Consider the following 27,045-nt stretch of genomic DNA (forward strand, 5'->3'; position numbering starts at 1 on the left):
GCTGCCTGGAGGGGGCTGGGCACCCCTGGGCACCTCGCTATGGCCTTGGGCAAGGGCGACCGGCAGGAAGGCTCCGTGTTACTGCAGCGTCCTGCTCTCCTTTGTCCTCGCGATGTGCTTACAGAGTCCAGGCTGCCGGCATCGGCTCGGGGGTGCAGCGTGAGCGCTCCTGAGTGGGAGCCTCCACGCAGGTGGGAGCGTCCACGCAGGTGGGAGCTGGGGCGCAGGAGGAACTGTCTCCCAGCGCCGTCTCCCTCCAAGACGGTGTGTTCCAGCTGCGCGCCACGCACCTCTCCACCTGCCCCATCCCGCGAGGGGCCGCAGGGATTCTTCCCATCTCGCGTGGGAGAAGCTGAGGACCCCACGGGGGCGTGAGAACCTCGGTGCCCCGGGCTGAGCGCCCAGCTCGCTGGCCCATGCTGCCCCCTAGTGGCTGGGCACCGCACCTGCCCTCGGGAAGTCCCGGTCACCCAGGGACCCGCCTTCGGGGCTCCCGGGCGCGGGGTGACCTCTAGGACTCCCACATCGCTTTAGCAGCCCCTCTCCCCGTCCCTGAGCATTAAATATGCTTATGCACATGCTTAACTGTAAAATATACATGACACGGGGCAGCCCGGGGGCCCCAGCGGTTTAGCGCCGCCTTCAGCCCAGGGAGTGACCCTGGGGTCCCGGGATCCAGTCCCACGTCCGGCATGGACCCTGCTTCTCTCTCTGCCTGTGTCTTTGCCTCTCTCTCTCTCTCTCTGTGACTATCATAAGTTAAATATATATTTATATGTACATAACACAAAATTAATCATAACCATTTGAAAGTGTGTCCAGTTTAGTGGCTTTTTTTAAAGCACCATCACACTGTGGTTGCACCACTTCCTCCAATGGTTTCCAGAACACTTTGTCCCGCAGACTGAACGTACTCCTCAAGCAACTCCCGATCCCCGCCTTCCCCTAGCCCCTAACCAACCGCCCTTCTACTTTCTGCCTCTCCAAACTGGGCTCCACGGAGGACCTCTCAGAAATGGAATCATTCGGTAATGGTCTTTTTGTCACTGGCTCGTCTCACCTTGCAGAAAGCTCCCCAGAAGTGTCCCCTGATGGAATGATTTCTAAACGTGCTGCCTGGAAGACAAGAGCATCCCCAGAATTTCATGCAACACCGGCCCCCCAAACACAACCAGCCAGGATTAGGCCGGAACACGAGGCATCATAGTGCAAGGTGACATATCAATGATAGGAAAAAACCAAAACCAAAAAAAAAAAAAAGATAGGAAAAAACAAAACAAGCCGAACGTGGTGACTAAGAGGACAAAGTGGTCCCTGGCAGCCAGGAACCGGCCGGGCCAAGTGGCTCTGGGCCAACTGCAAAAACGGCCAGCACCTGCCCTGAGCCTCTGCCACCTGCCCACCAACCCCTGCTGTCGCGCCACCTCCTGGATATAAATGCATCAGACCTCCTGCTTCCTGATGGCACTCGGGGCAAATCCTCACCTCCCTAAATCCTGCCCCAAATCCCTTGGAGTCCCAGAGTCCCAGGAGTCCCTCTAACACCCGTGTCCTGAGAAGCCCGTTTCCCATGCCCTGTGGCCTCCAGTGCTGCAGCGGGCACGGGAACCCCAGCTCCGTCGCTGCGGGCATGTCCCCCCGGGTCTCCGACGTGCATCGCAGGACCAGCGAGGAACACTAAGGGCCGCCGGCCAGCCCTGGGCCAGAACCCTCAGCGCCCCCACTTCTTTCTTCCGGCCACAGCAAGCCTCTGTGACAGATATCAGCATCGTTCCCATTTTACAAAGGGGAAGGTCAAGGCTCAGGACTGACCGCTTGTCCGCACGATGTAGCAGGGGCAGGTCTAGCACCGCCAAGGCCAGCGCTCCTTCCTGCCACCGCCCTCCTCTCCGGAGCTGGCCAAGCAAGCCCGGGTGTCGGCGTCCTATTCGCGTGCAAACAGCACGTCCCAAGGGCGGGTGTTGACTCCCCAAAAGGGTCTAGTGGGCCCGGAGGGCCTCACACCACACAGGCTTCCCCCGGGGCCCCGGGGCCCACCCAGCCTCGCTCCCGCAGCCTGTGGCCAAGGCCAGTGCCCGGCTCGCCTGGGGTTGGCCGTGACAAGTCTTCATCGCTGGGCATGAGGAGGGACCCGAGTTCGTCACCTGCTGAGCTGAGCCCCGGTTTGGGGGAAGGAGGTAGAGGCACTGTCTGGACCGTCATGCCACAGTGAGCGGACACCCAACAGAAATGTCCCCAGCTACCGCCAAAGGCCAGCGCGCGCCTGGGTGAGATCTTAGTCGGAACAGATGGAGTTCTAGTGGGTATGCGTTTATTTTCATGTGTAATAGGAAAAAACATAACTAGCACATAAGACGTGGCTGCAGGATACATCGTTCAGCATAACTCTAAAGTTCAAAATAAGTAAAAGTATGTTGAGTCAAAGAAAATATGAAGGAATAAGTGAACAGGAGGTCCTCAGTTACAACAAATATTGTGGAGGTGCTTTGTGAATGCCTGGAGCTTGGGACTCACTGTCCGAGCTCTGGGCCAGAAACGGGGCTCTACAGGGAGACTCTCCCAGTGCTCGGAGCCCAGGGCCTCCCCACAGGGGTGCGTGGTGCGTCCAGACCACCCTAGGGAGGAAGGCACACATTTTGTTTAATTTGTTTATGCCTTACAAAATGTCTTAGAAGTTACAAAGCAACAAAAGTGATTTTCCTTAAAAGGGAAGAAGAATCTTCTAGGTAAGGCCTTGAGGGAGCAGTGGTCACAGGGTGGCCTGGGTTGGAGGGTCGAGGGAGACACAGGGGGATAAACAGGGAGGCTGAGGGGACACCCCAGCACTGTCCTGGAAGATGTGTGCGCATGTGTGGGGTTTGTGTGCACAGCCCCAGTCAAGGCTGTAGGAGGAACATGCACAGCTCCTGTACCCTGTTCCCCAGCATACAACTGGCACTTAATCAATGCTGAGTCACCGTCGCACCGGGAGGAGCGCCAGATGGCAGAGCAGAGTGTGGTCACTGATGTCCCTGGGTATCAGCACGTACCACCCTCTCCTCCTGCTCCTATCTGTCGTTCAGGTGCATACCTCGGTCTGGTCCCCATGTCAGCATGACATGTCCTCCTGGACATGGGTGGGTGAGAAGTCCACGGCTGCCACCACGAGGTCACATTCTTGTACATTTATGAAACGTCCTATTAAGATCCCCACCTTGCCCCAAATCCAAAGAATATTGCCCATCATTTAAACCTCAAATTTTTAAAAAAGGCTTTTTAAGGGACCTTGGAGTTTTACTCAAACAGCTCGGTCCACAGGCCAGGGCTGGTCTTAGTGTCCCCTAGGGGACAGCTAAAGTGTCATTGCTAGGGACACAGGGTGTCATCTAGAGAACTCACTCTAACTCACCCATGAAATGGGGGTCAGGGCCAGTGCTCAAGCGGGGCTGGAGCCTTGGAGATGGGAACCCTGGGCATGAGGCTGATGGTATGGAAGCCTTCCAGACGCAGAGGCCAGCAGGAGGAGCGGCTGCCAGCCACCCACCTGTGAGCTGGGAGGGGGCTGGGGTGGCTCAGCCCCTGCGTCCCAGACATAGTGGGCAGAGCTGCAGGCTGGTCCCCGTCCTGGCTCAGAAGGAAAGTGTGCAAGAGTGGGTCAGAAAGGCAAACTGAGTCAGGAAAGGTTCCCCCCACCCCCCCTCGAGTCCAGGGCTAGTGGGCGGCTCACAGCCCCAGGGTCCGGAAGGCACCCTCAGCAGCACCCTGCAGCGCTCCGCTTCACGTGGCACGGCTTGCAGAAGAGACGGTTGTTCAGGGGGTAGCAGCCTTGGTCCGTGGGCTCCACAGACAGGAGGATCCTGCAGTCCTGCGGGAAACAGGGCACAAGTGGATGGACCCTAGGCCTGAGCACGGCAGCTTGGAGCCCACTGGGGCAGGGGGGACCCCAGCATTTGCTGATGAAATTCACCAAATAAATGTACTCCCGACGGGTGGGGAATGTGGCCCCCACTCCCATTCTCCCAACACACCTGGGCCAGGTCTCGGTCAGGGAAGACAAGACACGAGGGGGCTCTCATCCACACGGAGGTGTGAGTGATGAGGGCAGAGTCAGCCGAGGGGGACAGCTGAGGACGCTCAGAGGATCGTGGAAGGAGCTAGAAGGGCCTCACCAACCACTCAGCGGCCCTTTTAGAACGTGAGCTCTGTGAGGCGGTAACCCCATTTACCACTAGAGCCCACCTAGACCAGGGACTGGTCCACCACGAGCAAACGATAAACATCTGCTTGGTGAATAACTGAATCTGGTCCAGTCCCTCCATTCCACCGATGGGGAAACTGAGGTCTGGGGAGAGACGGGCTTGCCCCAGGCCGTACAGCTGATTCCGGAGCTGGGACAGGACAGGTCTCCAGCCCGAGTCCAGGGGTCTTTTCTGCAGCTGTTGAAGCTCCCCCATCAGCACAGCTTCGGCACTGGCACAAACTTTAATGTTTCCAATTTTTCCAATCACCCAAGGACTTCGGACCAAGGAGGACGGGGATTCGGGGCCCAAACTTTGCCCACACCCCATCAGGTCCTCACCTGGGCACACGCTGGACAGCAACGATGGGAACAATTAATGTCCAGGTCTGGACCTGGTACAGGGCACGGCTGGCAGCCTCTGGAAGCCGCATGGATCAGACCAGAGGGGCTGCTCCCCACAGGGACAACTTTGGAGTCAGGCCACCGTCGGGACCCGGCACAGCGGGGGAGAAGGGCGCCCTCGTGTGTCTGTTCCCTGCAACTGCACCCCAAGTCCTGCAGGGTGCCCGGATCCTAAGGGCCACTTGCGAGGCGTTCCCAGAGTATCAGGTGCCAAACCTGAGATCCCAGAGGGGGACATGTGACCTCTCCAAAATTAGAATCGAGAGAGAAAACACCGCCACCATGACCGAGTCGAGTCGCCGTCTGGAGGCAGCTGTGGGGGGGCCCAAAGCTGCCTCGCCCGGGGTCAGACCCACAAGGCTTAGAGCCACTTTTCTCGGGCTCAGGCTTTTCCCCCTGTTCCTCATCTGAGATGGCAACCTCGAAGCCCATTTCCCTGTCCAGGGAAACAGCACCCCGAATCAGTTCCAGGCCACGGCTCAAGCCTTACCCTCTGAAATGTAACAGCTCGGGTCCTAAAAGCCCTGACCTATGGGAGCAGCGCGGGTGACGCTCACGGCCGCCTTGGCCGAGCCCACCAGGGGCAGGCAGGCAGGCAGGGGCTGTTGGCTCAGCAGCCGGCCTCAGGGAGAAGCTAGTCGCCACCAGCCTGGGGAAGTCGAGGTGGTGATAACAGCACTTGAACGACATCATTGTTCTTTCAAGATGTGTTATCAGCTGGACCTCGAACCCGGAGCAACGCACCACGTCAACTTCTCCACCGAGCGCCCTGGTCACTGTGCAAACAGCCTCTTGGCTTCAGGCAGGTCTAAGTAAGTGCAAAGTAACATCGACGCTTGGAATTACTCACCGGCTGACTAAGAGATTTCCTCTGGACACCCCACTTCGGTGGCACCCCTAAAAGTTGCTACCTTTGTCACCATCACCAAGAAGACACATCAGCAACATGGGGTGTGACAGGGGAAGAGGATGGGCAGGACTCAGAGCCTTCGCAGCAAGACTGACTATAATTGCAGAGTCCGGGGCAAAGTGCAAAGTACAGCTTCTTGTTCAAAGAGGGAGGATTTCAAGGGCGGTGACAGCAGAGCTTAGAAGCAAGCATGGGACCCTGCTGAGCGGGGGGGCCCCCCTGCTGGGCATTTCTGGCTGGGGCTACTGCACCCAGTTAAGCGGCCTCCCCATCTCAGCCTCCCTCCACCCGGTAGCCTGAGGTCCAGACTCCTTGGCTTGGTACATAAGGTCGTCTCCTTTTCTCTGGCCTCACTGCTACCACACCCTTTGGCACACGACACTACAGACAAACCTAAAACTTCCCCTCTGATTCTCCAGGCTTGCTTGTGTCCCGGTGGGTTTTCAAAGGCCTGTGCCTCGGTCTGGACTTCCCTTCTTCCCCCGAATGCCTGGTAAGCTCCTGCTCACCTGCGGGGCCCAGGTGAGGCACTGCCTCCTCCACCAGAGAGCCTTTGATGGCACCGCCCTGCTTGGCCAGGAGGCCAAGGAGGCCCTGCTCACCGCCTCCTTTGTCCCAAAGCTGATTTATACACACTCGTTCCCAGCACCTGGACAGGACGCCTGTGCTGTGGCTCTGCCCCACACCCCCTCTGCGCCTCTGAGGGTTCAGCGTCCCTGACCCCGGGGGGTTGTCAATCAGAGCTCCCAGGCAGTGACTGGCTCAGAATAGCCATGTGACCCAAGCTGGGTCAATCAGAAGCCTTCTTGAGCCTGAACCGGTCCCCAGATGGGGTTCCTCAGTGGGAAGGGTGACCATGCCCCTATCCCTCTCCTCACCCAGCATGCTAGCCCCCAGGAAGTGAAAATGAAGCCAGCACGTAAAACAGGGAGAAGCAAGAGATGGAGGGAGACCTCACCGACCTCACCGACGGCCTCCCCATGAGATTCCCTTTCTTGAGAAAAGCAGGATGAGCTTGGTTTTTACCATTAACTCGGAGCTCGGGTCAATAGACCGTGTCTGTAACTGTCTCCATTCTTACGTGTCTGCTACTGGGCGGTGAGCATGTGGGAGCTGGGCCCCCACCCTGACTCGTCCCTGGGCCCCGGCATCCAGCATAGGCCTGGCACCTGCAGGGCTCTCCGCATGGCTCGGGGCGCCCCCACCAGCCCCCCCCCCCGACACCCCCCCCCCCGACACCCCCCCCGCAGCGCGATCCTAGCTCCTCACCGCCCCACTCACCTCGCACCTGTAGCAATTCTCATGGAAGTTCCGCCCCATGCACTCGATTTTGAAGGCATCCTTCCCGTCTCTGGGGATGATGGGGTTCTCACAGATGCTGCACACCGGGGCGAATTTCCTAGAGGGAAGGGAACCCACGCTCGAGGCGCTGAGGCCAGGCCCGCAGAAATCAGCTGCGGGAGCCGGGGCGGCGCTGGTTCGCCTCCCTCCACCCCCCACGTCCCCCACGTCCCCCACCGCCCAGAGCTATTTTAGACGTGTTGCCGTGTGACTGCACCTGCAGCCACAGCCACAGCCGCCTCCTTCTTCCGGGCAGGAGCGGATGGAGGGACGTGTGTAATCAGCGCCCGCTTCCCAGGGTATAATTAGCTCGAGGCAAGGAAGTGACCGGGCAACGTTTGAATTTGAGAAAGTGGGGAAATCTCCTGTGTGTTCCGTGGGGCTGACCCCCGTTTCGTTTATCTTGAAATGTAGGTCACTGCTGCTGCTGCTGCTTCTCTTCCTTTCGAACAGAGACATGTGTCTCCCCTTGGGCAATGGGCAAGCCAGGGCAGGGGCTGAGCCTGACCCCGAGCTTGGGGCTACTGCTTCCTAAGGCCCTAGCTCCACGGGGAGCTCCTGGGGTCGGGGGGTTTGCATGGTAACTTCCATACTTATCAGCCAGGCCCTTGTCTGTTGCCTGCCTCAGTTTCCACATTTGGTAAAGCAGAATGCCTAATAGAACGTGCCTGACAGGCCAGTCTTGGGGATCAAAGGGCCCAACCCACGTGGGGTGGCTGGCGCAGCGCAGGTACCCAGAGTTTCAGCTACAAGCAGGTGCGCGGTCAAATACAGGGTGTGTGGAATAGGTCAACTGGTTTCTGAGCGCGGGGAGTGCAGGAAAGCTCTGCTCCAGCCCCGGGAGCTCGGGTCGGGCACCTCGGTTGTGGCCGAGTCCCACCCAGTGCACGGACCCCTCTCGCACCTATAGAAGTCGTCCAGGCAGTACACTTCATCCTGACTGTCCAAGGCAAAGCTCTCGTCCCCGATGCACCGGGCACAGGTAACGCACGTGAAGCAGGTGGGGTGGAAGGCCCGGCCCAGGGCCCTGATGATGTGCTCCTGGACCACCTTGTCGCATTTGCCACACTTCTCCAGGGTGTCCTGGGACAGAGGGACATTGCTTCAGAGCCATCCCATGGTTTTGCCCACTCCAAGCCAAAAGGGGTTTCTGGCTGGCTACCCACATGGCTATGGGAGAAGGGCTCGTATTCATGCAACCAGCCTGTAACCCCCCCACCCCCCAAAAACTCCATTGTTGCTTAAAGTGAATCAAGCTTGGCATTGTTTCCTTGGCCTACAGTTAGCAATCCTGCCAAGAAACTATTACTGCATTTTTTGTCACTAGGACATGCTTAAGGCCAGTGGCCACTAGGGGCCCACAGGACAGATTAAGAGATTTCTCTTAAACCTCAGAGTCAGAAAAAGAAATTCCTGGAAGAACTGGTGTGCTTTTTATCTTGTAGACAATACACCTTGAAACTCTTTCCCTTTTCCATTTGGCCACTTGGAAGCCCAGAGCCAAATTCCAGGTTCCACTTTTAGGACTGACTGTAGGGAGTCCTTTATTCATATATTTTGGGGTACGAACTTGCCCTCTGGTCTCATCTCACTTTCTACTTTGATTTTCCTCTCTTCTGATTTCTTGATCTATCTTTGAAGTTTCATTGTGGTAAGAACAGTTAGCATGAGATCTACACTCTTGACAAATATTGTTTACTATAGGTATTTGTACATTCTTATAAGCTGCCTCAAATCCCTTCTGGAATGAGGAGGATTAGAGGGGGTAGAGAAGAGGGAGAGGGAGAAAGATAGATAGAGAGAGAGAGAGAGAGGCAGGGTAAAGACCTTGCAGCCTGTCCACCTTCTCTTCTAGACAGTTCTCTTCCCTTCCTGGCTGTGCTCCTGTTCACCTACCCTGACTTCCTAGCTATGCTAGTCTCCGCTGCCTGTATATCTGCTCCCATTTGGCGGGGACATTTCCCTCTCTCCTTGTCCGGGGGCAGCTCTTCCCTCCCTAGAACACCCCGAGTCTTCTTCCCGATGCTTCCAGCTGTCAGCCCTCCCTCGCCCCCACTTCCCCTCAGTGCCTCACCCCTGCCTGGCTTTAAGCTGAGGGAAGAGGATAAGGCTATCCCCTGCTGTCATCTGATGGGGTCAGAGGGATGGGGTGGGGACAGCCTGGCTCCTTGCTGTTCCCATGGTGCCTCACTGGCTGTGGTGATGTCTTGAGACTGTCATCAGATTGCTTGGCTTCTACCCATTAGTCCTCCAAATCTAACCCTTCAAATCAGTAGTTTTGAAACTGGAGTGTGGATCAGAATCACCCGAGAGACTCGCTAAAAATGCAGATTCCCGGGTGCTACCAACTTACGAGGACGACGTGAGGCCTGTACACACCCGGGTGATGCGTCTGTGAGTGGTCAGTACACCACACGCCGTCAGAGGGTTAGCAATTCTTTTTTTTTAAGATTTTATTTATTTGTTCATGAGAGACAGAGAGAGAGAGAGAGAGAGAGAGGCAGAGGGAGAAGCAGGCTCCATGCAGGGAGCCTGACTTGGGACTCGATCCCGGGACCCCGGGGTCACACCCTGAGCTGAAGGCAGGTGCTCAACCCCTGAGCCACCAGGCACCCCGAGGGTTAGCAATTCTAACATCAATGCACCCAATCTGGCTCTCTCTCCTGGACTGCATTTGGCACTCAGAGGTGACACAGATTCCATGAGACCTTGCATTGGAACGTGTGGCTTTAGGTGAGAGAGGTGAGAGCACAGGCAGGGTCTGGGGGGAATCCCAGCTCCACTCCCTTCCGGAGTGTGACTTGTGTGACAGGCCGGTAAACGCCCCCAGGACATGCAGGGCCTAATCCCTGGAACCTTCCCTGGAAAGGGGCCTGAAGATATGATCGAGTGAAGTGTCTTGACATGGGGAGACGCTCCTGAGGGGGCCCTAAGTGCCATCCCAAGTGTCCCTGCAAGAGGGAGGCAGAGGGAATTTTGACACAGAAGTAGGACACTGCAGCAAGATGCCACCCTGCGAAGGAACCAAAGGATGCAAGGGGTGCAGCTTCGGGAGCCGGAAAAGTTAAGGAAACAGATTCTCCCCAAGAGCCCCTGGAGGGAGCGCAAACTTGCCCTTGGACTTCCGAGAATAAACGTGTGCTGTCGGAAGCCACCTTGTGTGTGGTACTTTGTTACAGCAGCCACAGAAAACGAAAACACCGTGGCTGAGCTCCTTCCCCTCTCTGAGCCTCAACTTTCTCACCTGTGAAATGGCTCAAGAACGCCTGCCCCCCAGGATTCCTGTGGGGAATGAAATAATGGGACAGCTTCCAAGTGCCCAGCCCAGTGCCTGGCGCCCGGAGGCCAGCCTCGGTGGGGTGGCGGTGGCGGTGGTTACCTGGTAGCAGGCTTCGCAGAGGGGCCGCCCATCCTTCTGGTAGAAGCTCTGCCCGGCCAGCTGGCGGCGACAGGTGCGGCACGTGAAACACTGGGCGTGGTACTGCCTCTTCATGGCTTCCACGGCCAGCTCTCGGGGGGACACGGTCTTGTGGCAGAAGCCACAGACGTCTGTAGGAGAGGAGAGAGACATGGGTTGGAAGCCACTCGGCCTGGGAGTACTGCACCCAGGCACCCCCAGAACTCTAGAAGCCCAGAGTGCTGGGTCTCTGCCTCGAGCCCCGGGGGGTTGTGTGTGTGGCCTCATTTCTGGAGGAGCAGTAACAAGGAATGTGAACAGCCTCCGAAAGCCTAAATCAGGGCCGCCTGGCTGCCTTGCTCAGTGGAGCCTGTGACTCTTGACTCGGGGTCGTGTTCGAGTCCCATGTTGGGTGTAGAGATTACTTAAAAAAATAAAATCTTAAGAAAAAAAAAAAAGCCTAAATCAAAGGACACAGCATCAAAGGACGAAGCATAGGAACAAGCGGGTTGCCATCTGTAAAAATTTAAAGGAGGCTCCGTTGTGACACTTTTACACCCAGATAATCCCAAATGTATCCAAGACCCAAGCGTGAAAAATGAAACCATAAGATTAGAAGACACCAGAGAATTAGATTATAACCTTGGAGTAGAGAGGGCTTGTGGTGCCTGCTAAGCACTTACTAGCTACTAAGTAAATGGATAACACACGGGGCTGGGGGGGCTGCGGGCAGCGGTGCCCTCAGACACGGCTGGTCGGGTGCAGGTCCGGAGGAGCACAAAGGACAATATGGCAAAAAGATCAGAGTTAGAAATGCACCTACCCTTTGGCCACAGTATTTCCTCTTCTAGAAATTTCTCTCAGAAATTTGCACACAGGCAAAATGACCTACGTGCAAGGCAACGCGTCTCAGCCTTGTTATTACAGCAAGAAACCACCTACGTGCCCGTCCACAGGCGACTGGCTAAATGCAAACGGCAGGGCCCGACAGGGAATACTATGCAGCCATGAAAACAAAAGAGCCATTTATGCTCTGATGTGGGACGGGCTCTAAGATGATTGAAGGAAAGAAAGTAAAGTACAGAAGAGCACGGTTTGCTACAGTTTGTGAGCTGAGGGGGGTGTGGGGGGGAGGCACGTATTTGCATTTGCTTGCATATGGGTCAGATATCTCTGGAAGGGGGGCGCCTGGGGGGCTCAATGGCTGGGAGTCTGCCTTCAGCTCAGGTCGTGATCCTGGGGTCCTGGGATCGAGTCCTGCATTGGGCTCCCTGCGTGGAGCCTGTTTCTCCCTCTGCCTGTGTCTCTGCCTCTCTCTCTCCTCTCTGTGTCTCTCATGGATAAATAAATAAAACCTTAAGAAAAAAAAGATATCTCTGGAAGGATACGTTAACAACACAGACGTTAACAACAGAGGCTGCCCATCTGGCAGGAAAGCGGGGGACACAGGGATGGTGCAAAGGGGAGACTTTTCCCCGTATGCCTTTCCATCCTTTTTATCTTGTGTGCGTGAGAACATTGTGCGTTCAAAAAATTAAATAGTGAAAAGATTCAAGGCATCTTGCTATCATAGCACATTTTGCTGATCAATATTTAAATGGATTTCAGTTAGAGGCGCCCGGGAGGTACCGTCAGCTGAGCACTCGACTCCTGATTTAGGCTCAGGTTGTGACCTCAGGGTCATGAGACCAAGCCTTGCATCAGGCTCCGCACTCAGCAAGGAGTTTGCTTAGGACTCTCTCTCCCTCTGCCCCTCCCCCACCCTCCCTCGCTGTCAAATAAAAAAAATCTTAAAACAAACAAACAAAAAAACACCCCTAGCATCAAAAAATGGATTTCAGCTATAAAAGAAAAAGATAAAGGCAAGACACATAAAATTGATGTACGATTCTATGGCCCATCACGGAACAGTGAGTGAGGACAGAGGCTGGAGTCTCTGCTCTCCTAGTTCCCACCTGGAAGCTCATGCTTGTCCAGTGAGGGCCCCTGGGGAGCACCCAGAATCCTTCGGCCCCGAGCCCCTACCTGTGGATGCCTCTCTCTCGTGGAAAGCAGCAGGCTCTTCTGGGGCAGGCGGCAGCTCCTCCTCCGCGGGCCTGGGAAGACTGGGCCGAGGCTGGAGTGGAGGCCCCTCCGCCAGGGGCTGTGGGAGACACAGGGGGAGGGCAGGACAGGTGTCATCCAGTGGGGACCCCACAGCCCTTGGAGCTCCGCTCCTCCTCTGACAGCACCAGGCACAGTCAGCCCCACTGTACAGAGGAGGAAACCAAGGCACAGAGAAGCAGGTGACCTAATGTCACTCGGCAGGATGGTTACAGCGGTGGCTGGGGCCCAAAGCTGCTGCCTTGGACTCCTGGGGAATCTCCTGGAAACTTCACTTGGCTGGAAATCCCTCCCGTTTTTACAATGGGCTCTGCTAAGGGCAGAGGATTAGAAACCTCTTCTCAGAGCTGAAGGGGGCACCTGAGGGGGAGGAGTTACGGCAGCCTTCCTCCAGGGACCTTGAAAACCATGACCACCTTTAACAGGCTTTGGGGTCTCCAAGAGGGACAGCCCCCAAGGAGGAGCAAGCTCCAGGCTTAAATCCCCGCAGGCCCTGGGGCTCCGTTGGGGGGACCAAGGGGCTAGCAGTACCTGTGGCGGGGGCGGGGGCGGGGGCAGGTGCAGCTGCTCGAAGTCTGAAATGAGCGATGCCCCCATCGAGGCAGGAGGCTCCTCATCGGGGGAGGGTGGTGGAGGCGGGAGGAGGTCCAGGTCCGGGAGCGCATCCTCGCCATCCAGGGTAGGAGGAGGCGGAGAACATCCTGCAACCAGAAGGGGAGAGAGGGTTGGCCTGAGCCTCTGCAGGTGGACAGAAAAGGTGCCCACTTACCAGGAGGCCATATGGTGGGGGCGCCAGGAGCTCAGGTCCAGGGTCACCCACACCTGGTTCCATCTCAGGCTCGTTAGGTTCCTTAGGCAAGAGACTTAATCTCTCTGGGTCTGTTTGCTCAGTTGAAAGGTGGGAATCAATCTTTCCAGGCCGTTGTGAGGATGGGACGGGCTGGACTCAGAAAACAGGCATCAGAGCCCTGCATCACAGCACACCCTTCCTGGGCGCTCGAGGGCCCCGATTCCCCGCGAGAAGGCTCCCAACAAACTCAACCCCTAAGGCCGTGGCTCTCGGAGTGTGGCTCCTGGCTCTGCAGCAGCCAGCAGTGCCTGGGACTGGGTCAAAGATGCACCTTCTGGGTCTGCCCCAGATCTGGAGAATCGGAACCTGCAGCGGGGAGGCCCAGCCATATAGAGCATAAGCAGCCCTCCCAGGGACTGTCACCCAAGCATGGGAACCACCACCCCGGTTAAACAATCGATCCTGATATCAAGTGTTGAAAGCATCAAGCTAAAGGTTGATGTAGAACTTTCCAGAGGAGGGGTCAGGCTGTCACCACGTGAATGCACTGATTAACCCCAGCAAGCACCAGGGGTCTTCGGGCTCATGTTACGCTGTAGGCAGGTACGGGCACACCTAAGAGATGTTCTTCCAAAGCAAATCCCAAGACACAAACAAGAGCCAAACTCAATCTAATCAGGTCTCTAGAATTAACTCCATTTAGGATAAATTTGGAAAAGAAGGTGAGTTGAACGAGGCCTCAAGGAAGCAAAGGGAAAAATCAGAAACTGACCCTACTTTCTTCAAAAAGGCAATGGCATGCAAAAAAAAGGGGGGGGGGGGAATTGAAAGACTGGAATTAAAAGACTTTAGAGAAAAACAACCATACAGAGTTCATATATTTGTTGTCTAATAAAGCAGCCACCAATCCCGTGTGGCTATTTATTAAGCACTTGGAATGTGGTTGGTCCACATCAAGATGTGCTGGAAGACCCAGGACTGAAAAAAAATATATAAGAAATCTCATTGATAATTTTCATTACTGCTGAAATGATCATTTTACTATCTCATATGGCATAACAGACATTATTAAAATTATTATTTTTTAAGATTTTATTTATTCATTTGTTTATTCAGTCAATCCAGGCATCCAGACATTATTTTTTTTTAATATTTTATTTATTTATTCATGAGAGACACACAGCGAGAGAGGCAGAGGCACAGGCAGAGGGAGAAGCAGGTTCCATGCAGGGAGCCCGATGTGGGACTCGGTCCCGGGTCTCCAATATCACGCCCTGGGCCAAAGGCAGGCACCTTAACCACTGAGCCATCCAGTGATCCCCCTCCAGACATTATTAAGATTAATATCACTTGGGGCAGCTGGGTGGCTCAGTCAGTTCAGTGTTTGCCTTTGGCTTGGGTCACAATCTTGGGGTCCTGGGATTGAGCCCCGAGTTGGGATCCCTGCTCAGCAGGCAGTCTGCCCAACTCCCATGCTCTTTCCCTTTCAAATAAATAAATAAAATCTTTAAAAAATTAATATTACTTATTCCTCATTACTTTTTTTCCCATGTGGATACTAGAAATTTTTTTTAAAGATTTATTTCTTTTTTTTTTAATTTTTATTTTTTATTTATTTATGATAGTCACACAGAGAGAGAGAGAGAGGCAGAGACACAGGCAGAGGGAGAAGCAGGCTCCATGCACCGGGAGCCCGACGTGGGATTCGATCCCGGGTCTCCAGAATCGCGCCCTGGGCCAAAGGCAGGCGCCAAACCGCTGCGCCACCCAGGGATCCCAAGATTTATTTCTTTGAAGAGGAAGGGGCAGAGGGAGAAAGAGAGAGAGACTCTCAAGTAGACTCCTTACTGAGCACGGAGCCCGCCTTGAGGCTCGATCCCAGTACCCTGAGATCATGATCTGCACCAAAATCAAGAGTTGGATGCTTAACCAGCTGAGCCACTCAGGCGCCCCTAGAAAAATTTTAAATTCCATTCCATGGGACTTGCGTTGGTGACTCATTTTTTATTTTCATGGGCCAGCTGACATAGGCTTTTTTTTGGATCCTGATTCCAAGGATTGATCATCTCATGGATTCTCATTTTGTAGATGAGGAAGAGTGAAATATTCCACTGAGTATACAAGAAATATGCAGGGAATACAATACGAATACACAAGAAAAGACACTGCGAACCCTTCATTCTGCTACAATCCAACACTCGAAAGGCATTTTTATGGTACGTCAGGGAGAAGTAATTATGGAGGGAGTATTAGACAATCGTAAGGCAATCTCGTTAACTCTGTTAGGCGCTGTTTGGTGCTGTGGTTCTGTAAGAAGCTGGCCATCACTGGAGGTCTACCCTGAAGAAGTGGGGCTGAAATGACCCGATTACTGGGATTTCCTTTAAATTACTTCACAAGGGGATCCTTGGGTAGCTCAGCGGTTTGGCGCCTGCCTTTGACCCAGGGCGCGATCCTGGAGACCCGGGATCGAATCCCACGTCGGGCTCCCGGTGCATGGAGCCTGCTTCTCCCTCTGCCTGTGTCTCTGCCTCTCTCTCTCTCTGTGTGTGACTATCATAAATAAATAAAAAAATTTAAAAAAAATTAAAAAAAAAAAAAAAAAAGGACCAGGAGCATCTGGGAGGCTCAGCAGTTGAGAGTCTGCCTTTGGCTCAGTGTGTGATCCTGGGGTCCTGGGATCAAGTCCCACATCGGGCTCCCTGCAGGGAGCCCGCTTCTCCCTCGGCTGTTTCTCTGCCTCTCTCTCTCTCTCTCTGTGTGTCTCTCATGAATAAATAAAATCTTAAAAAAATAAAAGTAAATTTAAAAAAAATTTAAAAAAGGACTACTTGGGGCGTCTGGGTAGCTCAGCCGGGTAAGGGTCCAACTTGATTTAGGCTCAGGTGGTGATCTCAGCATCGGGCTCTGTGCTGAGCCTGGGCGCGGAGTCTGCTTAAGATTCTCTCCCTCTGCCCCTGCCCCTCCCCTGCTCTCTCTCTCTAAAAAACAAAATAAAATAATAAAATAAAATTTAAAAAAGAATCACCCAAAGCCAACACACGTACACACACGGGGAAAGGACCCTGGCATGGTATCAGCTTCATGGGTAGCACAGGAGAGTCTAACCCCGGCTGGGAAGCGGGTTCGCCGGGGCCCCCGTGCTCCAGACCCGGGCCGGAGGGCGACTGAGGTTGGCCCGCACCCCGGCTGCCCCGGCTGCCCCGGCAAGGCCGCCAGCTCCCCGGGAGGAGGGCGCGGGGCTTCGGGGGAGAAGCCCGAGTGCGGCTGCGAACCTGCCCCGAAAACCCTATGGGGCAGGGTGTCCACGCCTGCCCTCCGCTCACCTCCCATCTCAGTCAGGCCATGCAAGGTCAGGCCACGCAGGGTCACACCGCTCAACCCCCAGGAAAGCAGATGCCAGCGCCCCCGCCCTGCGCCCTGAAGACCCCGCCTGGGCTCCCGCTCCCTGCGGATTCACTGGGGCACGTCCCGGGCCTCACGTTTCCTGTCCATCTGCAAAGATGACGAGCCCCTTCCCGTTTCTCCCAAGGCCCGAGGGACTGTACAGATGGGAGGATTATTCTAGACCTGTGAGTAAGCCGCAGAATCATCTGGGGGCTTGCTCAAATGCCGACGGTGGGCCGCACCCCCAGAGCTTCTGACTCAGCGGCCTTGGGGGACGCGCCTGAGAATTCACATTTTTGATCAGTTCCCAGGTGGAGCGGCCCCTGCTGGTTCAAACCCTGCTGGCGTCACGCTTTGAAGACCATAGTCCTCTACTCCCCAAGCTTCACTTGCTTGGTACCGCCCGTGGGCCAGAGCAACAGGTCCCCGAGTGCGCTCCCCAGGCTGGAGCATCAGCATTACCCGGAAAGGCGTCAGAAATGCAAATTCTCCGGCCCCACGGGGACCTGCTGGGTCAGAACACCCAGGGTGGGGCCCACACACCCAGGGCTGCGTTTGAACAAGCCCCCTCCTGGTGCCGAGGCTGCTGGGCTGTGAGAGCCTCGCTCCGGATGGGCTGGGGTGAGTCAGGAACCGGATCCCCGGAGGGGCAGCGGGAGCGCTCGGGCCTCTCCCGGGACCGAAGGCAGGGGACAGGGTTCAAGACAGAGAGAGGCCTGAGGCCCCCAGGCAGGGGTGCAGCGGGGCCCGGCTCAACACGGCCAGGAGCAGCGGGAGGAGCAGACTTTGAAAGAGAAGCCAAGAGAAAAACGGACTCCTGAAGTCGGTGAGGCCGTGGAAGTCCGCGTGAGCATCGAGGGGGCGTGGGGACCTCTATCAGGACGAAAGGGCTGAAGAAATGGGTGTGGATTCCCAGGGGACAAGCCCTAGCCGAGGTGTCAGATGACGGCCTGCAGCAGAGATGGCTCTGAGCAGCTGGCAGGGCCCCAGGCCGCGCTCTGTGTTCTGCGGTCAGACCCGCGACCAAGCGCCCCCCTAGAACCCGTCCCACTCAAGTGAGGCTCAACCCCGAGATTCCCTGAGCTGCCAAAATGGCAAACAGGATGGGTGACCAGCCCACGGCTGCTGGGCGCCCCCACCCAGGGGAGCTCTGCTCTCATTCCCTCCCTCCAGGAATCTTCTGACGGTGATTCCAACAACCCGTGACAACGGCCTGGAAATGTTGGCATCTGGGCATCTAAACTATCTACCCTGGACTCCTCCTACTACCCGGAAGGGTCTTCATTTTTTTCCCACTGGATCACACGTCGTGATGCATGAATTCCGGTCATCGTGGTCCCGGTTGGACATGGAAGTACCCGGAGGAGGCCGTGTTCTTGGGGTGTGTGGTTGGGAAGGAAAGATCAGTCTACAGGGTTGTGTCACACGAAGAGGCAGGTTACTCGAATGTTCACGTATTCCCACACGTGTACACGCGCGGCCCCTTCTCCGGCCTCCCGGCATGGGCAGTTCCTATTGGTCTTCAGGTGGTTTCTGTGGGGATGGACGCACAGGCCACCCTAACTTTGCTCAGGGACAGCAGGACATCTGACTCGGCACCTGGGGACCTCAGGGGGCTCATCCTTGATGTCTCTGTGCCTCCTTATTCCACCTGGCGTCCTAGTAGGTGAGCCATCTCCCTGCCCCAGGCCCCTGGGTTGTCTTCCTTCCTTGCTTCTACCCAGCCAACAGCTAAGGATCCACGGAGTAGAGTCTCCAAGGCTCTTCGTCACCACGCCAGCAGGCCCAGGCACGAGGTAAAGGAACAGCCATGTACGAAGTATACCCATTCTATGACGGATGTATGACATACATGACCAGATTTCCACTTCCCAGAGGACAAAACCAAGCGAACAAACAGCTGGCCTAAGACCACGCAGCAGGTGGATGGCAGAGCTTGAGAGAGAATAAAACCCCCTTTGAGGTCCTTCGAGATGTTCGATTCATTCCTGCCTCAGGGCCTTTGCAGTTGCTGTTCCACTGGCCATCTCTATCCTGTCATTCAGGTCTTAGCTGAGCTGAAATGTCAGCTCCTTGGAGAAGCCATCCTGACCGTCCCATAAAAAGTTGGACCTCCCACCTCTTCACCGTGTTTTGTCCCTGTACAGCATTTGTGTCTCTCTCTCCAACATTATATATTTTTGTCATCTGTCTCCCACACTAAGATTTGAGTTTCATGTAGGCCGAAAGCCCTGTCTTTTTTTTCCAGGTCCCTAGTGTCTTACCCAGAAGAGTGACAACTAACACAGTTAACACTTTCTACATGACAGGCGCTGGCCCAAACTTATGCATTAACTCCTCCAATCCTCTGAGGAAGGTACTATCATCACGCCTATTCCATAGGTTAGGAAACTGAGGAACAGAGAGGTTAGGTGGCTTGTCAACATCACACAGCCAAGTGGAAGAGCCAGGATTCAAACCCGCGCGGGTGGGTTTGAGGGTGCTGGCACGTAGCAGGTGCTCGATGACTGAGTGGCCTGCCCCTGCCCCAGCCTCCTGCCCAGGCCCCTGGCCCTCTTACCTCCGTTGGAGAGCTGGGGTGGTACAGCTGGCACCGCGGCGGCCGCCCTGGCAGGGGGGGTCCAAGGGCTGGGCCTCTCTGTCGCGCCAGCCCCGGGAGCCTTGACGGGAGCAGCAGGTGCCCAGGGGTGGCCCGGCCGGGCCTCACAGGCTGCCCGCCTCACCTCCTCAGCCACAGCCACGTTTCGACGTGGCGGGGCCAGCGTGATAAAGACAGACGAGGCGACCCTCTTCTCAGGCTTGGAGGCCATCGTCTCGGTTCCTGGTGGGGCTGGGGACAGAGGGGGGCTCAGGCTCGGTGGGGGGCTCAAGGCACAGGGATGTGTCCCACCTAGACAGACAGACAGACACACGTCCCCGGGGCGTGGGGCCTCCCTTCTCCTAACAAGACAGGAGCGGCCCGGCCCGGACGGAGAAGGGCTGGGGTGTCGTGTGGGGGAGGGCAGGTGTCACCTGGCCAACGGTGCTGCACACGGGCCCCTCCCGCGGCCGGCACACCCGGGGAAGCAAAGGGCAGCCCTGCCCTGCCCGCCCGCAGATGACTGTTCCTCATCTGAGAGCTGAGGAGGGTCCCCGCCCGCCCCTGGGCCGCACCCCGGGATCCACTCCGGGGAGGTCGAAGCCCTGGGGGTCCCTGGGGGCCGGGCCAGCCCTGAGGGGGAGGACGCGGCCTGGACTGTCAGCGCCCCGGGCTGGGCCCCGGGAGGCAGAGGGCAGGGGACCAGGGCCCACCCCGGGCGCCGGCCCCCAGCACTTCCTGTCCGCCCAGGCCGCGGGGGGCAGTACCTTCCCGGCAGGTGGGGAGCCCAAGGCTCAGGGACCGAAACTCACTGGCTCAGGGTCACACGCAGCGCGGCTGGGATTGGAGTCCAGGGCCCACGCTCCTGACCACGGGGCCCTGCTGCCCCCCCAGCCCAGCCCACAGCCAGCACCTTTTTTTTTCTGTATCAGCCTCTGCATCGAGTCAGGCCTGGATTCTAGAATCTTTCAGCCTGTCCCATCTCCAAAACCAGGCATGGGGGGGGTGGTGGCAGGGGAGCCCCGGTGGTCTCCAGTCCTGCTCCCGACCTGTCCCTGAGTGATCTTTCTAGAGCATCAATCTGTCTCTCCCCTGCTGAAAAGCTGTCCATGGCTTCCTGCTACCTTCCAAATGAAGTCCGAATTCCTCTGGCTTCAATTTGTTTCTTTCTTCTTTTTTTTTTTTTAAGATTTTGTTTTTAGGGGCATCTGGGTGGCTCAGTTGGTTAAGCATCCAACCCTTGCTTGGGGCTCAAGTCATGATCTCGGGTCATGCGATTGAGCCCACTCTCTCTCCCTGTCCCTCTCTGCTTCCCCCACCCTCTCTCTCTCACTCTTTAAAAAGAGGCGGGAAAAAAGATTTTATTTTAAAGTCATCTCTACACCGAACATGGGGCTCAAACCCACAGCCCTGAGATCAAGAGTCACACGCTCTTCCGACTGACCCAGCCAGGCGCCCCTCTACTTCTTTTTTTGACCACCCGGGACCATTCACCCTTTCTCGGGACCATTCACCCTTTCTCGATGTTCCTCTTGCCCCCCTTGGAGAGTCCCTCCCACCCCCACCCCACCCCAGCAGGTTTTCCTCCCCTGCCCCCCACAGGGCGATTGTCAGCTTTTTCTTGGAGGCCCAGCTCGAACTCTCCTCTCCATGAAGCGTCCCCTGATTCCCAACCCCTCCCGGGGGCAGCTGTCTGCTTCCACAGGGCGATGACAGCCCATCACAGGACAGGTTGGCTTGCTGTCACCACGTCTGTCCCTACCTCCCCAAGTGACTGCATGTGACTTCAGCTGTGCCTGCAATCTTTGTGACCCAAGTCCCCTGTAGGCATCAGAGCCAGGATCTGGGAGCCGGGCAGCACTCCTGACGTCAAGCAGCCCAACCACCGGCTCCCAGGTGGTGTCTGCAAACAGTAGGCAAACTGCCAAGGCCAAGGCTGAGGTGGGGCCATGTGGGTGGGGGGACGGCGAGTCAACCACATCCAGCCAGAGGTCCTCGCTGGGCGCCCAGGGCTGATGCCCAGGGTGACATCCCTCTAAGTCACTCTCCAGCTGAGCCACCCCGACGTGGCACCAAAGCCCAGCCCACAGGTGTGTGCGGAGAAGAGTAAACAGGGACCTGGCGTGTAAATCTTAAGAAGCGGGGCTGGGTGGACGGGGTTGAGGGCTCTGAGGGACCCCATGGTGGGCCTGGAACCTACGTGGCCACTCACAGGGCCCCTCTATCTCAAAGTCCACTGGCCACCTTGGACTCTCTTGGTGATTGAAGGAATAATAGTAACAAACACAACAAATGTGCCTCAATTCCTCTTACATCGGTTTATATGTTTGGTTAAAACATACAGCTCAGGGGCACCCGGGTGGCTCAGTGGTGGAGCCTCTGCCTTCGGCTCAGGGCATGATCCTGGGGTCCCGGGATCGAGTCCCGCACCGGGCACTCTGCAGGGAGCCTGCTTCTCCCTCTGCCTGTGTCTCTGCCTCTCTCTGTGTCTCTCATGAATAAATGAATAAAATCTTTAAAAAAAATAAATAAAATCTTTAAAAAAAACCCACATAGCTCACTCTGATATAAAATACGTCTTCTGAATAAGAAACCAACATACGAAGAGAGCTTTAAAAGTTCCCTCAAAAAAAAAAAAAAAGAAAAAAGAAAAAAAAAGTTCTCTCAAAGGACTTTCCTTTTGTTTCTTGTTCCATAAGTGATGTTCGGAAGTATGTGTGCTTTCTTCTGTTGGCTGCCACGATCGTATGTCATGTAAAACCACGTGGTTTGATACTTTGGCTTTACACTTTGTTCAAAGTTTAAGAGTCTATTTTCGTGAGCAGTTTTCAGAGATTCACATCCAAAAAACAACAGCGGTGGCACTAAGTGACCAAGCGCTTGCTGTGTGCCAGGCACTGTGGCACATGCTTTCTGAGCCTCACAATGCACCTAAATTGCTTCTCCCTCTGCCGGTGTCTCTGCCTCTCTCTCACTCTGTGTCTCATGAATAAATAAATAAAATCTCTGAAAAAAAAAAAAAGGCACCTAATTTGCAACACAACCTGATAAGTCCCTACTCTACAGGTGGTTCCAAGTGAGGCTGAGAGAGGTTAAGTGAATTCTCCAGGTCCTCTTAGCAGAGTTAGCAGACCGGGAATTCTAACTGAGCACGGTTTGCCCAGAGTCCCGGGGAGGGGGGTGTCCTTGGACCTGAGATGGCATACTCTTCCTTCCCTGGATGGTGCAGGGCCTCCAAATCCTCAGGCCTGTTCTCACCCCGGAATGGCCCGATCCGGATAGATTTCCTTGTGGTCAGTGCATTCTGGGCTCATCCCCAGAGGCTGTGTGGACGCCCCCTCCACCTCCCTCCGACCTCGCTCTGACCCCCACTCCACCCCAGCCCACCCCTCCGGGAAGTCAGATCTGTGGATTTCTCGGAAAACATCCAAGGCAAACGTCCTAGCTCTGAGGCCAGATGTTCACAGCTGGGCAGCTCCACCCCCCACTCCCCCAGGCCATCCCTCCCTGCGGTTCCTGCAGGGACTTCAGGTCCCAGGGGAAGGGGCCCCACTGGGGACTTTCAAAGCCTGTCAGTTGGACTCAGGGCTGCAGAGAGAGGGAGCCTCGGGCCCCCGCTCAGGTCCCACTGCCCCCAGGTCACCCCGGAGTGGGGTATGTGTGAGAAAGCTCCCTTTGTGGCTACTGGCCAGCCGCACCCAGGGGACCCTCCCCCCCATCCTTCCTCCCGCAGAGGGAGGATCTGAGATCCAGTTGGGTAAGCGGAGAAAGTGGGAACAAAGGGAAAGAAAGTCATTTCCTGTCAAGAGGAAGGAAGGAGGCTGAGATCCAGCCAGCCAACCACCCAGCCCGGCTTCAGGCTGCAGCCCAGGGCAGGGGACAGGCTGGCTGAGCTGCAGGGCCTGCCGGTAGTGCCCCCCTCTTTCCCTTCCTTCCTACTCCTTCAACCCCCTCCAAAAACTTCTGGAACCACCTGTAAGCTTTGTTCTTTGATACTGGGACAAAACAACCTATGCTCGGTTTGGAATGACTCTGCTGGAGGAGGGCATGAGACTGCGCCTGCCCCCACCCCCCAGCCCCCCAGGCCCCCACCCCCAGCAGAGGACCCTGCAGCTTTAGGTAGGGGCTCCCCTTCCCTCTCTCCTTCCCTCTCTCCCACCTCAGGGAAGCCAAGGAAGCAGAGCTGGATTCACACCAAGCCCCACCTCCTTCCTGCTGGGTGACCCGGGCAGGTCACTGACCCTCTCTGGGCCTCCCTTTTTTCCTAAAGTGAGAATAAAGAAGCCTGTCCTGAAAGGTGCTTGGCTGGGGGAACACGAGGAGAGCGCGCTCGGGATCTGGGGACTCGGTAGGTGCAGAGAGCAGGCCAGCAGGTCCCCCAGCCCCCGACGGGGAGGAGCCCCCGGGGCGAGCTGCCTGGGGGGCGGGGGGCGCTGGGAGGACCCGGCCTGGCTTCCGTCCTCCAGGGCAGGAATCCGGGCGCTGCCGGGCTCTTCCCGGGACCTCGGAGCAGGGCTGGGGGAGGATCCCCCGCACACCCCGTGCCGGCCCCCGGCGGGGCTGGAGGCCCAGAGAGGGGCGGCCCCGGGCCCCTCCTTCCCCTCCCCTGACCCCGGCTGGGCGGGGGGCCCGGGGCTCCGCGGAGCTCGGGAGCCGGCGCCCCCCGCGAGCAGGCCGGGTCACCGTGGGGCGCCGCCGGGGCTCTAATGCGATCCATGTGCGGGACGCGTCCTCTTTGTGCGGAGCTTCCGCCCGGCCCGCCTCCCCCCGGCGCCCCGCAGCCCCCCGGCACCCGGGCGCCACCCCGCCCCCCGCAGGCCCCGCCGCCCCGCAGGCCCCGCCGCCCCCCGCCGACCCCCGCTGACCCCGCGGGGCGCCGGGGCTGGGGTCCCGGCCGGGGCGCCGGGGGGCTGCGGCCCGCGCTGCCCGCGCTGTCACCTGTGCGTGGCCGGGGCGGGGGCGCAAGGGCCGGACCCCCCGCGCCCCGCTTACCTGCGCCGCCCGCGCCCCCAGCGGCTCCGCTCCGACGCCCGAGCCCGCGAGCCCCGCGCCGCCCGCGCCGCCGCCCTCCCCGCCCCTCGCTCCCTCCGCCCCGCCGCCCCGCTGCCTGACCATAAAAGGTGACGCTCGGGGGAGGGGGCCCGGGAGCCCCGCCGGCGGAGGCGGCCCCTACCTGCCCCCCCCACCTGCCCCCCCACCTGCCCGGCCGCGCCCGCGCCGCCCCCGCCGCCGCCCTTTGTTCCCTCCACGGCTCCTCCCGCCCCTGCGCCCGGCCCGGGGGGGGGGGGGGGGGGACACGCCTCCCCCTCCCCCGCCCACCCCGCCCACCCCCGCCTTTGTGCGCCCTGCGTGGCCCTTCCCCTCCTTCCCTAGGTCACCTGGGTCGGCGGCCCCACCTGCCCTGTCGGGGGTGTGTTGGGGGGTCGGTACCTACACCTGAGTCTGGCCTGAGATCTCCCAGGGTCCTAGGGGTCGGGGAACCTGGGCTCCCCCAGGGTCCTAGGAGTCGGGGACCTGGACACCCCCAGTATCCTAGGAGTCTGGGGACCTGGGCTCCCTCAGGGTCCTAGGAGTGAGGGGGACCTGGGCTCCCCCAGGGTCCTAGGAGTCGGGGGACCTGGGTTCCATGGCCATTCACTAACCCAGTGACCCCAGGCAGTCGCACCACCTCCCGGAGCCTCAGTTTCTTGTCTGTAAAATGGGGGTAGTGGCTGTCAGCCTCAGGATAAAAGGTGGTAGTGACTGTGAGAACCGCTCCAGCAGCCAATGGGTCAATATATTCTGGGCTTGGGGCTTTTTTAGGGGTGACCCTGGGTGGGGGTCTCAGAGGCTCATTGCAGCAAGTCATCTGAATTTGCTGTCCTGAGCGGCTATCGCCGCTTGTGTACACCCTCAAACCCTCTGCAGCGGGGTCCCGGTGTCCCCCGGGGGCCCAGGCCCCTCCAGGAAGCCTGGTATGCACCCCCCAGGAGGCAATCAGGTCACCTGGTTTGCCACCCGGTTGCAGGGTTGCAGTGTCCACCTCCCTCCCACCTCCTGCAGTGCCCGGACCCAAGCCAGAGCGGAGCAGGGAGGAGGAAGCGGAGCCCGGGCCCCAGGACAGGAGATGGAGCCGGGATGGGGATGGGCCGTCTGGGTCCCTGGAGGCCTCGGGAACATTGCTGGGAAAAGGAATCTGGGTCTGATTCAGAGGCAAACAGATTGTTCTTTTGATTAAATCCACAGTGGCTGAGGCCAGAGGCTGGACCCAGCGCCATCTGGGGGGAAGCCAGGCGGGGTCTAGCTCGCCCCTGTGGCCAGACCTAGGGTCCCCCAGGCCAGATGGCTCTGGGGCAGCTCCTGAGGGGCTCACACTTGGGGGGGGCCAAGGGGGGCACCTGGGTACCCGGTCTCCTTCCCCCCTCCCTTCCTCCTCCTCATCCCAGCCTCTCTGAATCCCTCACCCACTTTTGAGCCTCTCAGCCTCCACGATAACGATACCAAAACAGTAGCCACCGTGGCAGAGGCTTCCGATGTGCAGGCGCCTGACCTACAGCCCCCTCCATCGAATCTCCAGGACAGCCCCGGGCCGCAGGGCTGGTCATTCCTGCTTCACAGTTGAGGAAACTGAGGCCCGGAGAGGTGTGAGGCTGCAGGAGGGCCAAGTGGTGGCTCTGGATTCAAACCCAGAGGAGCCGGTGCCCCTGGGTGCTGCTCTGCTGGTCCCGAGGCCCCTGCGTCTGCCACCGGCAGGGATGTGGAAGCGAGGTTTCTAGAACCCCGTGTGGCGGAGCAGACACAGACTCCAGGCAGCCCGAACCCTTGGTCAAGCTCATTCAGGGCTTGGAGCAGCCCCCGGAGCTTCCCCAGGGCCTTGGGAGGGGGGCGCTGCTGGCTGCCAGGGATGGGAAGGATCTTAAGGATGAAGGTGTGACCCGGGGTTTGCAGATACCGTGGGCCTAGAACCCCCCTTGCAAGTGCTTTGTAAACCAGAAGCTTATTTAGAATAGACAAAAATGAAGCTGCCCTTCCTCACCTCCATGATCTCCCCTGAGCCACCTCACTGCACCCCCAGGTGAGACAATGAGGCACCCAAGGGTTGATCTGGGGCCCTCCTCCGTCCGGAGCCACACCGCCTCCTTCTAGGGCCCAGGCCTCCCCACAGCTGCTTTAGGCTAAGCCTGGCTGGGGAAGGGGGAAGCCGAAGGGCGATGGGGGGTCCAGCTGCCACCACTTACCTGCTGCCCAGAACCCCGGCCGCGGGTTCCGCCTCCGTCGCTGCTCCTGGGTGCAGAGGAGCGTCCTGCTAAGGCGGTCCCACACCAGCCCGGGTGGTGTCAGTGTCACCTTGGCAGGTGCCAAGCTTCCTGTAATGGAAGCCCAGGAAGTGCACTGGATGGGATCACACGCCCTTTGTCTGCGAGCTCAGAGCGCCCCTGCTCCCCGCTCCCCTCCTCCTGTCCTGCCAGCCCTGCGCTGGCTCTCTGGCAAGCACGGAGCAAGGGGACTCAACCTTTTATTAGGGCTGTGGCAGCTGAGACCCCCGGTGGGGTTGGCAGGGAAGGGGTAGGAGAGAGTTTGGGGGAAAGACCCGGGGCAATGTGGACGTTGGCCACCGTCCAGTCTGAGGGGAGCCTGGCGCCTACCGCCCGGGAAGAGGGCTTCGGGGCAGCAGACGTCGGGCGGGCACCTACTCTGTGATGAAGTTTTGGGATATAGGTGAGGCTTGGTGGGGTGAGGTCTGGAGCCGATGACCAAGAAAGAATTCTTGAGACGTCTCTGGTGCAAAATGGTGGTTTTATTAAAGTACAGGGACAGGCCCCAGGGGCAGGAAGAGCTGCTACCCCAGGGCCCTTGAGGGGTGGTTGATTGGGAGAGGTTTAGGGATAGCATCCTCTCTAAAGAATTTTGGAAGCAAGGTTTCCAGGACCTTGAGGGG

General features: G+C 57.7%; 1 protein-coding gene across 2 annotated transcripts; it reads right to left on the bottom strand.

Annotated features, from left to right (window-relative positions):
- Window positions 1-2,289: 2,289 nt before the first annotated feature.
- Window positions 2,290-26,454, bottom strand: FBLIM1 (filamin binding LIM protein 1). Of its 2 annotated transcripts, none has more exons than XM_038531902.1 (8): window positions 26,345-26,454; window positions 19,110-19,379; window positions 12,904-13,073; window positions 12,295-12,412; window positions 10,252-10,421; window positions 7,777-7,955; window positions 6,813-6,930; window positions 2,290-3,844 (listed from the first exon to the last, which is right to left on the bottom strand). In XM_038531902.1, the coding sequence occupies exons 2-8, from the start codon at window positions 19,357-19,359 to the stop codon at window positions 3,731-3,733; spliced, it is 1,119 nt and encodes a 372-aa protein (XP_038387830.1). In that variant the 5' UTR covers window positions 19,360-19,379; window positions 26,345-26,454; the 3' UTR covers window positions 2,290-3,730. The 2 variants fall into 2 exon arrangements, with proteins under 2 accessions (XP_038387830.1, XP_038387829.1); XM_038531901.1 differs by lacking the exon at window positions 26,345-26,454 and adding an exon at window positions 24,120-24,176.
- Between the last annotated feature and the right edge of the window lie 591 nt (window positions 26,455-27,045).

This window comes from Canis lupus, chromosome 2 (assembly GCF_011100685.1).
Source record: "Canis lupus familiaris isolate Mischka breed German Shepherd chromosome 2, alternate assembly UU_Cfam_GSD_1.0, whole genome shotgun sequence".
Taxonomy (NCBI): Eukaryota; Metazoa; Chordata; class Mammalia; order Carnivora; family Canidae; genus Canis; species Canis lupus.

Coding starts and splice junctions, on each gene's coding strand:
- FBLIM1 (XM_038531902.1), bottom strand. CDS start 19,359: ATGGCCTCCAAGCCTGAGAAGAGGGTCGCCTCGTCTGTCTTTATCACG. Junction 12,413..12,903: donor CGCCCCCGCCCCCGCCACAG/GTACTGCTAGCC, acceptor TGTCTCCCACAG/CCCCTGGCGGAGGGGCCTCC. Junction 10,422..12,294: donor CGAGAGAGAGGCATCCACAG/GTAGGGGCTCGG, acceptor CCTCTCCTACAG/ACGTCTGTGGCTTCTGCCAC.